At 35.1% G+C, this 16,733-nt stretch overlaps 1 protein-coding gene across 3 annotated transcripts; it reads right to left on the bottom strand.

Annotated features, from left to right (window-relative positions):
• Nucleotides 1-1,248: 1,248 nt before the first annotated feature.
• Nucleotides 1,249-8,883, bottom strand: SULTR1;3 (sulfate transporter 1;3). 3 transcript variants are annotated; one of them, XM_090294219.1, is made up of 16 exons: nt 8,439-8,883; nt 8,277-8,333; nt 6,944-7,064; nt 6,342-6,701; nt 6,159-6,207; nt 5,852-6,059; nt 5,533-5,707; nt 5,371-5,436; nt 5,162-5,275; nt 4,784-4,900; nt 4,564-4,690; nt 3,008-3,294; nt 2,733-2,923; nt 2,149-2,234; nt 1,999-2,075; nt 1,249-1,912 (listed from the first exon to the last, which is right to left on the bottom strand). In XM_090294219.1, exons 4-16 carry the CDS (start codon nt 6,675-6,677, stop codon nt 1,769-1,771), a joined length of 1,977 nt encoding a protein of 658 aa, XP_090150345.1. In that variant the 5' UTR covers nt 6,678-6,701; nt 6,944-7,064; nt 8,277-8,333; nt 8,439-8,883; the 3' UTR covers nt 1,249-1,768. The 3 variants fall into 3 exon arrangements, 2 of the variants coding, with proteins under 2 accessions (XP_090150345.1, XP_068487828.1); XR_016514965.1 differs by lacking the exons at nt 8,277-8,333; nt 8,439-8,883 and adding an exon at nt 7,175-7,228 and having other exon boundaries at nt 4,554-4,690; XM_068631727.2 differs by lacking the exons at nt 8,277-8,333; nt 8,439-8,883 and adding an exon at nt 7,986-8,091.
• Between the last annotated feature and the right edge of the window lie 7,850 nt (nt 8,884-16,733).

Below are 16,733 nucleotides of genomic sequence, written 5' to 3'. Positions count from 1 at the left end.
TGCTGGCAGAAACCCTATATAGCAGATTAAGGTTAAGCTTTATATCAGGCTATCTAGCGTAGATGTGTGCACTGGTTTATTGCAGGTCAGACACTGATTTTCCATCCATGATAACCCTGTAGTAGAGTTCATGCCCATGTGAACAAAAATCCATATAGTTAGGGAACTCGTGATACATTGGTCTTCAAGCACTGTCTGTTATGCTCACTAGTGTGGTCTTGGGTGTAAGGTGTGAAGTTCAAACCGATGTCATCCATGATGTCCATGTGAATGCAGTAGCTACAGTATCACTGTAGAGAACCTTTTAAGTAGTGCTAAAAAACTCCTCTGTAAGTAGCAGTGACATTGCATTAGTAGAAATAGCCAACCACATTACCAAGACAGTCATAAAGACCATACATAGAGGTGTTAATGCATATGGTTCTATAGGTATAACATATGAATGTGGCTGATTTTGAGGATAGCCATGCGAGTATTGTATAGGAATGTACTGCTTTTAGCTGTGAGGGGTTTTCTTCTATAAAGGTCTCTGTATGGAATATATGTTGTATTCATGGGATCCTCAAAGGCTGTTTTATGGATTTTGTGTTTTTGTCTGTGTACAGTCCAACTTTTGGATATATAGTGTGTTGGACTTAAATAGCACACACATGGATTTGCCTTTTGTATACTCAGTGTTTCATTTTATGTTATTTATTTATTATTTTCAATAAAAATATAAACTTTTTTAAGGAATCCTATATAGAATATTTGGTTTTAATCCCAAAAATCTATTTAGCAATCAGCCATGATGTTTTACAATTTGTGTAAAATTTTATCCAGAGTTAACTGGAATACATAATAACACAGTAGATCAAATTATGTTAATACTTCCTAAAAGAAATTTAATTTACATTCAAATCTTTTGTTTTTCTTATAATAGTAAAAGTGTAACATTTAAAAAAAATTGTAATATAAAAAAGGATGTTGGTATAATATTTTAAAGTTTGTAAAAAATATTAAAATTTAGTTGTAACTCGAAAAAATCTTGAAATGTAGCTCAATTTACTCTATATAATTAAAAGGCTCTTCAAGCCCATTTTTAAAAAATTCTTAATTCGTGCATGTCTAACGTCATGAAACTTTTTAAAATACAAGTGCACGTTCTAGAAAGTATGTTTGCATGATGAATGTGGCTGGTTTTGCGACCCTGTTCGACATAGGAAAGATAAAATCACATCCAAATCTACCTGTCATGAAAGAAAGAAAGAAAAGAAAAATAATGTACCTGCTTCATTTATCTTGTCATACTGCTTTACAATTGCATAGAGTTCAAACCAAACCTCACTGCAGCAAGAATTACAATCACAAAATGGAAGAAAAAGAGAAAATTTGGAAGAAAGAGGGAATGGAGAGTTTCCTTTTGCAGGTGTCAATGTGATTCAGTACATATAATGGAAAATGAGAGCATTTCCCAGGTAAGACACTCGACCATATAATACAAAAGAAGAAAGTTCATATAGATTCCAGTGAAAGCCAAGGCCTGAGTTAATGCTGGTTTGATTGCACAACAAGCGCACCTTTATACGTATCTTTCTTATTTTCACATATAGGATAGGGACCCCAAAGGCACTAACTAGCCCAAATTTAAGGGCAATTTGTAACAACTTTCTGTAGTGACCATGAAGCTAACTCGGCTGAAAGCCATAGGTCGATCTCTACCATCCCCCACTTCATTTCTTCACCTCATTTCCCTAACGATGGCAAAATCTCATTTTCAAATTCTTCTTCAAGGATCCTCAGCCAACTTTGGAGAACAGTATGCAACAGCCTCTGCAACAGTGAGGAAGATCTTGTCTTCACCAAGCAAAGCAGCAAAGTTTGATGTGTGGAGCTTGTCTATTACTATTGGCCCAGGATTTGCCAGAACAAGCTGCTCAAAGTGGTGCTTCCTTCGGTAAGATAATCGCCACATGATATATCATTTAGAATTGTTAGAGTAGATGGTTTGATGATTACCTGAACATCTCTTTTTTGGAGACTTCTAAATAACTCTTCAAGGGCATGGATGCCGCTTGTGTCGATGTCAGTGACCGCTGCAATAAACACAGTTTAAGAACAATAATATGAAATTGTGTGCTTACTATATACAAAAATATAGACACTCACGTGACATCTCAACTATCAAAAATTGGATTCTTGTTTGGTAGTCTCCTTTCACTTGTTCTTCCTCATCCATCAGCCATCTTAATATCCTACAAGAGAATAATAGGTCATTGGCATAAGAAATAGGGTTTCAAAATTACCAAAACAAGGAAATAGGTTGTTGTGAACTTATCATTTTAAAGTAATTTTGTAAATGATAAGAGAGAAACAATTTAGTTCAGTAGAATAGTTCGAAATTCAATTACAAGTATGAGTTTAAATCCTCCTAAGAGGAAAGTGGGTGTCACAATCAGATAGTCTAACTATCTGATTAGTTCTTCCTGCATTATTTTGTTTTTGACTGTGTATCCTCACTTTATAGAATTAAAAAATAATCTCCCTTTTAACAACCATACTAAAGCTAAATGGTTCACATAAGATATTTGATATTGCTTAGATGTTGTCCTGGTACATCATTGAAACTTCATACAAAATGTAGCATATCTAGTGTCCCTGATATTTTCAGAACAATATAACTGTTCCCTGATCCTTGGATAACAGTTCATGTCAGTTATAGCTTGAAAAGTACAAAGAAGGAACAATTTTACCTTTCTTTAACATAGTTGGAGTTGGAAAAATATATTGCTGAATCAACTCTGATGATCAGTACACCAGGAACCCTTGTGGCTTCAGGGTATTGTTGGATGTTTCTGTAGACAGTAGTCCTAGGGATCTTTCCCAGAATTGCAGTTCGTGGCCTAGTGACTTGTAATAGGATCTTTGCAAAGGATATAGAGACCTACCACAACAACATCCAAATTAATATTACCTATCAGAAAGCACATTAACATTACGGAGCATAGGAAATTGTCTTAGTACTTACTGCAATTAAAAGTCCTATCTCAACTGAAGCAAAAACAACCCCAAAAAATGCTCCCATGCAAGCAACAAAGTCAAATTTATCAATCTTCCATATCAAAATCGCTGCCTTATAGTCCACAAGGTTGATGACAGCAGAAATGATGATTGTAGCAAGAATAGCATTTGGAGTGTATTCGAAAAGAGGCGTGAGGAATTCCAAGGTTAAGAACACAACAACAGACATGACAATGTTAGATACTGCAGTTTCGCAGCCAGCCATGTAGTTTACTGCTGACCGTGAGAAAGAACCTGTAGATAGCAAGAGATTAGTCTATAGCCTATGAAAAATTAGCATAGAATCCACGTGCATGCCTTTTCCTTTCATAATTATAAAACAAACTAACATAAAGTTATTAGAGAAAATTACACTTTATTCCATGCAGTGTCTCCTTTCTACAAATAACCCTATCAACTCTTTTGTTGGGTGTAACCTTGTTTTATAATGAAAACAACTAATTTTTCAGATAACTTTTACCACTACCATACCAGTTTATGTTACACAAAACTTCTTTAGGCTGCATTCGAACCAGGAATTTTAAAATTTCAGAGATTTTTAAGTGCTTGAAATCTGAATTTCTTTTCTTCAATTTTTATATATTTTGCTTGAATAAAACAATTTAAATTTCAAATTCTTAGTTTGTATGACATTTGATTTCTATAAAATGAAAATTAATTTTAAATAAATATTTGAATGATTGAAATTTTAATAATAAACTTTATGAAAATATATATTACTCAATTTTTAAATATTTGGTAATTAAAATATATAACATTTAATAATTTAAAAGTATAAATTTGGACCTTTTTATTTCGATGGACATTAAGAAGAGTGATGTGTACTAAAAAAAGAAAGAAAGTAAAGAGAGGAGTGATTCAGGATAAAAACAAAGATAAAAGAAATATTATGAGAAATAGAGAGTTAAAGGTGAGAGTATTTCAAATTCTTACTTTGTTTATTTGGAGGTAGAATTTGATATTTTACAATTTAAGTAATCAAAACTTTCATAAATTTCTATAACTTTAAATTTTTCTTAATTTTTTTCCAAACAACATATTTCTCAACAAAACATATTAAATGCTTTAAAAAAATAAATTACTCTCTTAGAAGGTCCTTCTCAACCTATCCCAGAAAAAGTTATTTCTTTTTTATACATTAGCCTCTTTGAAAAAATAAAGCTTTGAAGGGGGTTAGGTTGAGAAAAATGTTGAACTACCACTCAGGTAAACCAAAAAGTTAGTTATCCAGCTATACCAAATTTGAAGTGGGCTAAAGAGATAGAAAGAAACAATGAGGGGTATTTTGGAATGAGTAAATTACATGGAAATAAAGTGTAATTTACCCAAATAATCATAACTTCTCTCTCCCTTTTTCTTCATTTTACTATGAATTATATGGTTATAGCAGCTAAAAGAAAAATATTATAATTTCTTTCATTAGCTATGACAACATGTATGCTTGTTACAGCACCTGATGCAAGTAAGTAGCTAGGTTTATTTGTAAGACATACTTGAACTTACCGGTTGCCACATAACAGGAAGTGAATGAACCAACAACATTCATAGCACCTAATGCCACCATTTCTTTGTTTCCATCCAGTTGATAGTCCTTCATGGAAGCAAATGTTCTTCCAATTGCCGTGGCTTCCTGATAACCAAAGTGAAGGAGTTAATAACAACATACAAAAGTAAATGGAAAAATATTCTGCATGAGAGGATAATAGTTTCAAAGTTTGCTTACAGTCAATGCTATCATGCCAGCCACGATGCCAATTCTGAAACCTTTTCCAAGGTAATCACCAGTAAAATAAATTTCCTTCACAGATGACGGATTGATGCCTCTCTCTATATGTTTTACCTTCACACATTAATACAAAAAGAAAAAGCTTTACCACTGCTGCAATTAGTACTGTTTCATTCCTACCAACTTAGTACAGTTTTGAATTAGCATTTGGGGAGAAAAAACCATCATTATCTTAGTTATCTGATAATGCTTTTAATAAGATAAGAAATTATTTTTTCAACATAATAGCTCCAACCAAGCATGCATTTAATCAAATGACTACAGTTACAATCTGCCATACTTAGCATGTGAAAGGTAATACATATATATACTTACAATTGCAACACCATGCTTGTCCGCACGTGTTAAGTATACAAAAAGAGTAGAGAGAACGACAGATATCAACGGGGCAATTGCAGGCACCCAGAAGAATTTCGGGTTCTTCTTTCCCTGATACACGTATCATCATAAAATAATGAGAAACTAATTTACATTCTCCATAATCTGCTTAAGGAATATATAGCCATATGAATTAGTGTGCTTACAATATATTTGGCAGACAGAAGAAAAGCCATAAAAACAGCACCAATTACTATAGTTTGCCAATTCCACTGCATTATGTTAGATACTGATCAGTTTTAGTGTTTCAAAGCAACTTCAGTAATAATTTTCGTGTGCAGGTATAGAGAGGAAAAGAGAAAGCATACTCCATGATGGGCTGATGACAGAACTGAGTGCATCACAGAGACAACATCAGTTTTCTTTGTAAACTTTTGAATCCCAAGGAAGCCCTTAAGCTGTTGAAGGGCGATTGTGATGGCAGCTCCCCCCATAAAACCAACAATTGCAGCATGGGATAGGAAATCAATCAAAAATCCTAACCTGATCAAAAGATCCACGAACCAGAATGTCAGCAAGGTGAATTAACAATAGATCATTTCATTTGGATGATGGTAGCACTAGCTCATGTACAAACATCATGTTAGGAAGATTTAAATTCTAACTCCCCTATTCAAAGTGAAATACCTTAAAACCCCAAGTGTTGCTTGAGTAATCCCCGCAAAGAAAGTGGCAGTAAAAGCAAGTCGTCGATAGTCTACTGGATTTGCAATGGGATCAATCTCACTCTGAAGTAAAGTCCCCAACAAGAGAGAAACCACTGCCACTGGTCCTATTGCAATGTCACGAGAACTACCCATGACAGCATAAATCAGTGGTGGAATAAAGCTGGAGTCTGTAAAAGGTATAAGAAAAGAAACAAAATCTCAATCCAATATCCAAGGAAAAGTAAACACATAGGCAAGTTGAGCTGTTGTTGAGAGATGAGTCTTACACAATCCGTACTCTGGATCTAAATTTGCAAGCTTTGCATATCCAATGTCCTGTTTTCCAAGGCAAATATTAGAATCTAAAACCTTTAGAATGGGCTAAGACGTAGGAATTATAATGCTGTACTAAGATATATCATTCTATTGTTCTTCAAAAGCTAAAAATGACCATTTTATTGCAAATTCACCTGAGGAATACAGAGACTTGCAATAGTTAGACCAGCAATAAGATCCCCTCTAAGTTTTGTGAGATTATAGGTTCTCCCCCAGCTAAGTATGGGGAATATGGCTTCGATGCCAAGGATGAGCTTCCGGGACTTTGTTTGATCCTTGAAGGACCGTAGTGGGTCATCTGCAAAAAATGTTTCTTTTACAGTGGATTGGAATTCCTTGAAAAGGTTTTGCCGCGGAGGAATTCCAACCTTGTGGACATATGGTTCCTGAACATTTGAAGATGACAAACTTCTCACATTCATCTCTTTTGTTTCAAGATTTTCATCAGCTGAACCACCCATTGAGGACATCAACAATGACTTTGAGTTGTAATACTGTGGGAGAAAATTTTATGAGTAATGGAATAGTTTAACTGCAGCATTGAATCACAACAAAAATATTGTTCATGTTGAATTCAAGACTGGCTCCTACAAGGCTACACTTCAATTCTAGTAGATTTTGTTTCTGAAGCATATCATGATGCTCGCAGCTCTGGTATACAACCCAAAAGTGAAGAATATCAGGTACATAAGCGATCTCACTAACTGAGCAATAATAAAAACAAATGTGAACCAACCTGAATTATGCAGAGAGAATGGTGAAGGTCACTGGTTGAATAAGTAAATACTTCTTGAGCAGAAAGACTGCTGTGAAGCTAGTTTGGGTTATATTACTTCAAGTCAACAGCTAAAGTCAAGCTGAAACAGAAAACGTACCACAATAAGGTGTGAGCCCGAATCAAATGCACAGTGTTATGCATAATTAAGAAAAAGAAAATAAATTTAACCGAAGAATATTAAACAAGAACCAGACAATCCATGAATGTTAATTGAGGTTCACATGTAACAATCAGTAGTTTGCTTCGTAAGAAGGATGGAGGAGAAGAAATATATAGTATGAGAAGGTATAACTAGCAGAAGCTACAAATTAGTATAATATTATTAAATTATATGACCACTTCCAATGGCTGTGCTTATTTAAAAACCAACGATTCCAAAAAGCTAAAAATAGATAGAAGTTGAACTGTGGTCCGTAACAACTAGCTATAGAAATAGAAGCCTTTATGTAGGTTTCCTATGTCAAACATTAAGATTGGTTGGGATATAAACTAAAAGAATCTGACAAATCAGTTTGGAATTTAGGGAGGCTGATGGTGAACTTTATTATTTAGAGATGGGTGTGATTGTGATTGCGAATGTTCAAATTAACTTATTTTACATATAAAAACTTTATCAATTAAAAACTCAATGGGTCGTGTGACTTAGTTAACAACATACGCTGAGTCTGCAAGAAGGATTAAGTGCAAAGAGGCGAGGAATTTTACTGTAAGCCTCAAACTAAGAATTAGTCTCATAATCAGCTCAAAGGACCAAAACTTGTGGAGATATCTCAGAGTTCCACATAAAAGATTAAGCTCTAATTACGGTGGGAAAAAACCAAAAGGTCATGAAACAGTACATACAAATTAAGTTAACCAATGACACATTAAATTTTATATTTTGTCTATGGACACATGATTATCAAATGTCTTCGTGTTGTTTCACAGAAGTAATAATCAAGTTTGTGCGAGGAAATGTCATTCTCGAAAGAAAGAGTAAAAAGGAATCAAATTCTCAAACCTTAATGCAGTTGAACACCATTGGAAATAAAAAAAAGACAAGCAGAATCACGTTTGACCGTTCAACAGAATCATCACAATCTACACAATCTTTAACGTGGCTCCACAACATTAACTTTTAGTTTTCACTTTATATAAGCACATACATACAATGGAGAAGAATTGGACACCTCCTTCCATGAGAACAAGACAGAACCAAAACTTGACCTTTTTCCAAACCCTCAATAGCCACTAAGTGTCTATTCAAAAATCATAGTGAGTTTGAAGAATGAAGTCCAACTCAAAAACTAACCTCTCCTTCCTACACTTCTCACGCAAGCCATTGAAAGTGGAGGATCCCAATCTCACCCTGTCACCATTACGTCGAAGCACAAAGTAAAACAAAACAGAAAAATGATCAAAAGGGAAAAGATATATATATTTATATGTATCTCTACGCATAAAGAGACAGTACCAGAAACAGTTATAGCTTCGTTTTCAATTCTCCACAACCGATGGTTCTCGTGTGTCTTCACCAAAAGACTATATTTTATTTTTGAAACATTGAAAACCATCAATAAAAAGTGGCACTTAAATCAAAGAAACCACGTAGCCCAATCCCTGTCCAGGTTCTATGAACATAATCTTCTTAAAGGATTTTCCTTTTTGTTCTCCTGCCAGGCCATGTTTGGTTGTTAAAATTAAAAAAACGGAAAGAGAAAAAGGGAGCACGAAATGTGACACCATGTCTTCTTCCGAGGAAAAAATAAATTGAGGTTTGAATAGCTGGTTGTTTTCATGCATAAAACAGAGGCAATCTGAAAAGGTTTTGATATTTTTAATGCTTTTTAAGGTCGAATGTAGGTGAAGTTGAAACAGATGTACAGTTTAGAGTTAGAGGCACAACTTGTTTGGAGGCTGTGGGGCAACCAAAATTGAAAAGTCAAAAGTACAAAACACTATTGCTATGTTTTGCTTAAGTTTGGTGATGCTTCTTTGGGTTTCGCGGGTAGCCCTACACGTGCAATACTGTAGGAAAATGTTGAATGAAGCCATTTTCTCGACCACATTCATTGTACATCCATTTTGCGAGGAGATACCTGTTGTTTCTATTTTCTTCTATCAGGTTTCAATTTTTTCTATCTAGGTTGGCGCGGCCCACTAGAAAAAAATAAGGAAGAATTTATTATTTTCGTTCCTAATTCGTTTAGGTGCGTTTCATATAATTCGCTATCAGGGTGAACAAATTTGTTAACCCGCATAATAATAAAAAAGGTTTTATTCAGCACTTTATCAATTTTTTTTTGTTAGACACCATTAATTCCGTAAATCAAATTCTGGAAGCCAACATAGTTATTTTCAAATTTTGAATGGTAAAAAATTTCTCCAGATAAAATAGTTGTTTTGAAAAGGTTATTCTAAAAAAAAAATTCTCTTCTAAATTTCCATTTTTCAAATTCACTTTCATATTATAGAAATTAAATTCCAAAAATTGACTAGGTGCATGAAGAAATTTGATGAGGTGCAAGAAGAAACATCCTAATAAAAAAATATAAATTTTTATTATGCGGGTTGACCCGCAAGCCAGCATTTATGCGAGGCGAGCCAGCCAACAAATTCAGCTCGTGTCACTTTTGTTGGGCGAACTAACCCATACCGAATTTTTCGGGTCAAATGTAAGACAAATTAGCCTGTATTACCACCCCTAATCTAAAGTAGTAAAATAAAACGCTTTTATTTATATTTTTCTATATATGTATTATGAATTCATATCTAATTTAATAAATAAGGATTTTTATTTATTTATATTAGAACTCATATTAATTTTACAATAATTCATATCAATTTCAAAAGTCATAACCTGAAGACTTTTCAGTTAAGATAATACCATTAAATTAATTATTTAAAATATTGCTAATATCAAAAGTTTGGTGTATTAAAGAGAAGATATATGTAACATATTACTCTTATTACTTTAACTCCTCTTGAAAATTTAAGCTTTTTAGGATGTATTAAAACAAACTCACAATTGAGAGTTAACAAGTAGGACACTTAATAGATAGGAATGTCCACTTGTGTTCTCTTTTGTATGGTTTAACAAAGAGTATTAATATATTTTTACTTCAAGTTTATTAAGATAACATTATAGGATCAATAATCACATTTAAGGTATTGTTTGTTTTGATACTTAAGTTAATGAAAGACTCCATTAGAGGAACGATGCATAAAACAAAGCACTACACTTGAAAGTAAAAAAAATAGTAAATTAAATAGAGAAAACTATATATATATATTTATATAAACACAAATCATTTCACAAATTGTGACCAAAGAAAATACGTGTTATCTCTCTACCGAAACATTACATCCTTTAATGACCACTAAGAAATTAACATTTATTGAGGGTTTATTACTGACTAGTACATATCTATCGATAAAATATCATTACAGACAGAAATTTACCAAAGGATACTAATAGTTGCAAATTTTATAATGGTTTTTGCTTATCTATTGGCAAAATTCATTGATAATATTCATCGGTAAATTGAACGCCAAACAAGGAGACCCTTAGTTTTGGGTCTTGGGCTCTTCACGTGTGCTTATATGTCAATAAATCGTGTCAGTAATATTGTTGTTGATTCATTGGTAAATAGAGCACCAAACAAGAAAACCCTTATTTTAGGGTGTTGGGTTCTTCGTGTGTGTGGATATGTCAGTAATGATCGTTGGTTCTGATCCGCTGATAAATTGAGCATCAAATAAGGAGATCCTTACTTTTGGGTGTTAGGTTCTTCATGTTTGCATATTCGTAGGTAAAATCTATCGGTAATGTGCATATATTCTGATCCTTGATAATATTCATCGATGATGGATATCATAAAAAAAAACTAATACATCTTTAATAAGTACATTTCTATTCACTCTTAGAGTGTCTAACATAGTTTTCTAATATTGTAATTGGGAGTAAAATCCATTGTTTTAGACGAAATTTGAATAACTAGATGAAACTAGACCATAATTAGAATCATTGCTTAAATCTAGTTTTTAAATACATTTTTCTTTCATCTTGATTTTGACCATTTGTAGAGACTTTAAACCTTATTAATGATAATGCAGATGAAGAATTACACAATAAGTTGAAGTCTAGAAAGTCTCGCTAAAGAAGAATTGGACAATCTTACATGTCACACCCCGATGCTTTATTTTGGGAAAGGAAGATATTGGTTCGGTGATTTTATTACATTCTAAGGAAGCAAGAATGAAAACTAATTCAATCTTTTGGAATGAGATTTGATGTGAGTTGATTTTAAGAGTTTTCATTTAGGTGACACTTTACTTTTAGAATTGAGATTTTTAAGCAATTATGAGTGAAAACCTAAGGAAAATCCACTGGACATCAACTTAACCAATTGGTTAAGTAGATGTGAAGGTTCATTTCACAAAGGCAAAAGGAAAAGACAATTATAAGGTGAAGATGATGACAAGAATATGATGTGAAATTAAACAAGGAAAGCAAGAATAGAAACAATGACCGAATAAGAGTAAGGAAACCAAAACAAGAACATATTTATGAATTGAAATGGAATGACAATGAACGTATTTTAAAAGAGGTTTTCTTTCAAATTTGGGATTCTACCTTGATGGCAAGGTGAACCAACTTTTCTAAGGAGGAGTACTCATAGAGTTCTACCACATCTTGGATATCCCTTTTTAGGCCACTTACAGATCTAGCCATTTTTTATTCCTCACTTTCATGCATGTCAATCTTTGTTAATGTTGTTTCAAGTTCCTTAAAATAAGCATCCACACTTTGTGTTCCTTGTTGAAGTCGTTGGAGCTTCAACAAGAGCTCTTTCCTATAGTGTGGAGGCACAAATCTAGTGCGCATGCATAACTTTAAATCCTCCCAAGAGACCACGGCTAGCCTATTGTTTAGTCCAATGTCCATTACAGTTTTGTGTCACCATTGCATGGCATAACCCAGAAATTATAAGGAGGCTAACTTAACACTTTGGTCATCTTGGACCTCATGTACATTAAAGATTTGTTCTAGTTTAGCCTCCCATCCTAGGTAAATATTGAGATCACCTTCCCCACTAAAACTAGGTATTTTTACAAATGGTAAAGAAGGCTTTGCCACATATTGGCGTCTATCATCAATAAGATGCATTCTCCATTCGTCCTCTTTTTCATGGCTACCATAGTTTTGAGAACTTCTTGATTCACGCCTAGGATTATATCTTTGTCCTCTTTGGGGTCTATCATAGACCGCTTCTAGCCTTTGGAGTCTCTCCTCCATTTGCCTCATCTCTTCATCCTTTTGTGTTATAGATCTTTTTGTCGTCGCCAATTCTCCCATAAGGAAAGCCTTTTGGGGAGATTGAGGTTTAGAAGATTCTCCACTTGAAATATGAGTCATAAAACAAAACACAAATGACAAAAAATTAGAGAAAAAGAAGTTAGTAATGAAAAACACTCAAGGTTGCGCCACTTATGGAAGATCACTCAAAGCACTAAAAAAAAAAAATCTTCCCTTAGCCAAGGTCTTTCTTGTGGATGAAAAACTCTCAAATGAAAAAGGTCAAAGCCCTTGATCCAAAGGAAAATCACCACAAAACTTTAGGAAAAGAAATAAAAGACAAACAAGAAAAGCTAAATCAAATTGGAAAAAGAGAATATGACAAAACTTGAAAAGGAAGACAAACAAGAAAAGGCACAAAAGAAGACTCTAAGAAACACTTACTAAACTTTTAACTATGAAACTTTTTCTTTAGAACTTGTTAAAGCAAAAGGATAAAAAATTCCACAAGGTTGAAAACAATTTGCCAATCAAGTTGAATCCATATGTTGGAAAATGATTTTCTTTGATAAGTGAGAACCAAAGATGCATTTTAAACTTTGCTTCGTTGTTTTTTTCTTAATACTAATTTGACTTATGGAAAGAAATGTCCATAGTTTGCATCAAGCATAATTTTCAAGAACTTTCAATTTTCACAAAAAAAATTGTTGGGATTCAATATAATTGAACACTTGAAATCATGTGTTTGGAACTTTAAATCTACTTCTACTAAAATCAAGTTTCTAATTACTTGTCAAACTTCAAAATTAAAAGCAAGTAGAATCAAAACAAGGACTCCTAGAACACTAATGAACATAAGACTCAAAGTAAAAGGCAAGATCAATAAAAGACATAAAGAGAAACATATTCAAAACGAAAAATGCTATGAATATTAAAATGGCCGAAAGAAATTTTTTGCAAGAATATTTAAAGGGCTGGAAAATAAAATGCAAGAAAATAATGACAAGAATTTAAAGGTACTTGAATTTAAAGACAAGAAAGTAAGGGTACTTGAATTTAAAGACGAGAATTAAAGGTGTTAGAATGTAAAGAAATTGTAAAGTGCCGAATCTACTCAAGCAAATTAAGCATAAGAACCTAAGCTTTGATAACCACATGATGTGGGTTGATTTTAAGAGTTTTCATTTAGGTAACACTTAACTTTTAGAATTGAGATTTTTAAGCAATTATGAGTGAAAACCTAAGGAAAATCCCCACTGGACATTAACTTAACCAAGTGGTTAAGTAGATGTGAATGTTCATTTCACAAAGAAAAAAGGAAAAGACAATTATAAGGTGAAGATGATGACAAGAATATGGTGCGAAATTAAACAAGGAAAGCAAGAATAGAAACAATGACCGAATAGGAGTAAGGAAACCAAAATAAGAACATATTTATGAATTGAAATGGAATGACAATGGAATGGAAAACATGAAGGAATAAGAAAGCTTATGAGAGTGAAGTTTGAGATGATGAGCACGCCACTTGGAGGATGAAATTACACCAAGATAAGTGTTGGAAGCTGCCACTTGAGAGCTCTCAAATTCTCACAAGATAAGACTAAAGACTAAGAGGAATAAGCCTCACTAGCATCTCACACAAATTGTGCAGAGTAACTTTTCTTCTATTCAATTCAACTTGGAAATACAATAAGGGAGGCCTCCTATTTATAGAATGAGGAGCCTTGGAGAACAAGTTGTGAGGGTAGGAAGGGAAAGGCAAATATGGTGCGACTTAGGTCATTGACTAAGGTCAATGCAGCACCATCATCCTAGACTTCTAGAAGCTAGGTTAAGCTTCCTCCATTATAAGGCCTCATGAGCTAAACAACTAAGCACACCCCCTTTTTGTACTAAAAGACACCTACTCTACTGAAATTACAAAAAGGGAAACCAATTGATGCTCAACACCCAAACTCTATGCTCTGCTCCTAGTATTCCTCTGAGGTATGGTGGGTCTTGAGGTCATTGGTTGGGCTTGGTCAATAGGCGCCCTCTCTCCTTGGTCCTCAATTTCTGCAGTTAAAATCCTCTACAAAATGTTTAAAAAACAGAGCAAATATTACTCAAATATATTACTCAATTAAATCTTCAGCAATATCTCTCGCAGCAATGTTGGGCTTAATTACAACCAATGCACAAATATGAATCGAATTTGGAAACAATGATTTGGATAGAGAAGCCAAAACGAGATCTAGCACTGATTGGGAAAGAGAATATATGCTTAATAAGTTAAAACATAGAAAGGAAACATTCAATAATTGTTAAACAATATTGTTCTCGCTGGTTGACCTGGTCGCCCGTTGACTTTAGAGGTAAGCGGTGGCTCCTCCTTTACCTGGTGGATTCTGTGCTTCCTCGTGGATGTTGGAAAGCAGCTCCGTTGAAACAGAGGGGGCCCTACCTGTTGATTACACTCTGACGATCAAGTCAATACTGATCTAAGAAACAATGAGTAAATAAGATAGTAGTTTCAGTCTTAGAAATAGTGTACCTTTACCAGGGATCTCAACTCCCTTTTATAGACTGCTTTTAGGTTACCTCATTGTAACAACCCCCTCTCACCAGAGCCTTATCTCTAGTGAAATTAGGTTTGATGGGAGGACATTTTGTTACGCTGTTACACAATCTTAGCACAACAACCGCGCAGAATCTTCCTCTTTGGAGTGCACAATCTTAACAGCATGGCCGCCAGGGTACCAACTCATATACCAGCATTACGGGACCCATCTGTTCTGTAGCGCTCTTGGGCCTTGGCATCTTCAGGGGATATTTACTTGTGTTAGACACGAATGTACTATAGACACCACCTGCACGCACTTTCTCGTTGACTAGGCCTTTATATATATACAAGTTTCAAGACACACATCTCTGAGGGCCCACTTGCGTGGCCCACTATCTCGACCAGACCACCAAGCTAACCTACTCCACATGTGCCGATGTCGATGTCTGAAGTCTGGTCCAGTACACAAGCCCCCCAGGCTCGAGCTGGAACTTGTTTCAGTGAAGAGGCCAATTGCTCGCCTATGGCGACCTACGTGGCTAATGAGTGACAGGACGTGCACAATGCCTTGAGGTGATGTTTCACCATACTCTCTCCCTAGCGTACACGTGGACAGATCAACGGTTGGGGCACATTGTCGCTTGCGCCTCCCCCTACACGTTAACCCTTCGACATTTACGCTCCCTTCATTGTTTCATTCCCTCTCTTCACATCCTTTCAAGCATCTCAGCTTCGAATGCTCTACTCTCTTCTCCCGAATACCTCGTCTCCTCAAAGCATAATCACTTCAAGGTAAATTTTTTTATCCTGTAACTACCTTTGCCCTATCATTTCGATGCTTTTAATCTACTTATAACTGCATTGGGACTATTTATATTTCTCGTACCTACGATCATCGTTCTCTGCTTTTCTGCTTATTTACTTTGTTTTTCCAAAACACATACATTTCTTCTTCAAAGTATTGCCTTTGTTTTTCTTCTTTGTTTTAACTTTCCTCTGTAAGATGGATCAACCAACCCCTTGGGCTTCTAGTGACCTCCTAGAGGAAACCTCTGATTTTACCACCCGCGAGAGTATAGTGTCGTATAGGAAGAGTGAGAGTTCCCACAAATCTCGTATTTTTTGCAGAGAGCATGACAAATTCGTGAGGGTTGTGCCTTGTAGGGTAAATGAACCCGTTTGATGTGATTAGTCATCGGACTCAGAGGGACCATTCTGCTTTATTTACTCCACCATTTTTTAGAAACTCTTTCTTCCCCTACCCTTTGCCGGTTTCGAATTAACTCTCCTCACTGAGATCAACGTCGCCCCTGCCCAACTACACCCAAATAGCTGGGCGTTTGTCAGGGCATTCTCCATCTTATGTCACCACTTCGGCCATCTGCCGTCAGTGAACGTATTCCTTTATTTTTTCAAAGCCAAAAGCCCAAGTCAAAAGCTGTGGGTGGGTTTTAATGGGGTTGTTGGGAGAGTATTGTTGCCCTCTTCCAGCAATCGTACAAGGGCTTCAAGGGTAAGTTCTTCAAGATCCGCTGCAAGAAAAATGATCCAACCCTTTTGGATGGGTTTCCCCTATACTGGACACAGAAACCTAGGCTCAAGAAACCCAGATGCCTTGAAGACTTACCCCCACGGGAACGAGAGGTGTGCGACTTCCTCTCCAACCTCCAAGTAGTATTTAGCTCTGCCGAGCTGATTAAACGCGAGTACAACCCTTAAGGCTTACATTGGTATCCTCTTCCCCTTACATATGTTAGTGTTACTTTGCTTGTGTGTTATTTACTTAAATTCTTAGATGCTGAGAAGAGGAAACACCTGGTTGTTGTGGCCATGCAGAAGAAAAATGCTTCAAGCCCTTCTGCCAAGGACAAGAAGCTCAAAAGGGTGGCCGAAGTTGCTAAAGTTGCTCCCTCTGAGGATGACGAGAC

Source organism: Phaseolus vulgaris, chromosome 8, assembly GCF_051622355.1.
Source record: "Phaseolus vulgaris cultivar YP4 chromosome 8, ASM5162235v1, whole genome shotgun sequence".
Classification (NCBI taxonomy): Eukaryota; Viridiplantae; Streptophyta; class Magnoliopsida; order Fabales; family Fabaceae; genus Phaseolus; species Phaseolus vulgaris.
The sequence above is the reverse complement of the archived record's forward strand: the minus strand, read 5'-3'. Positions and strand labels throughout refer to the sequence as shown.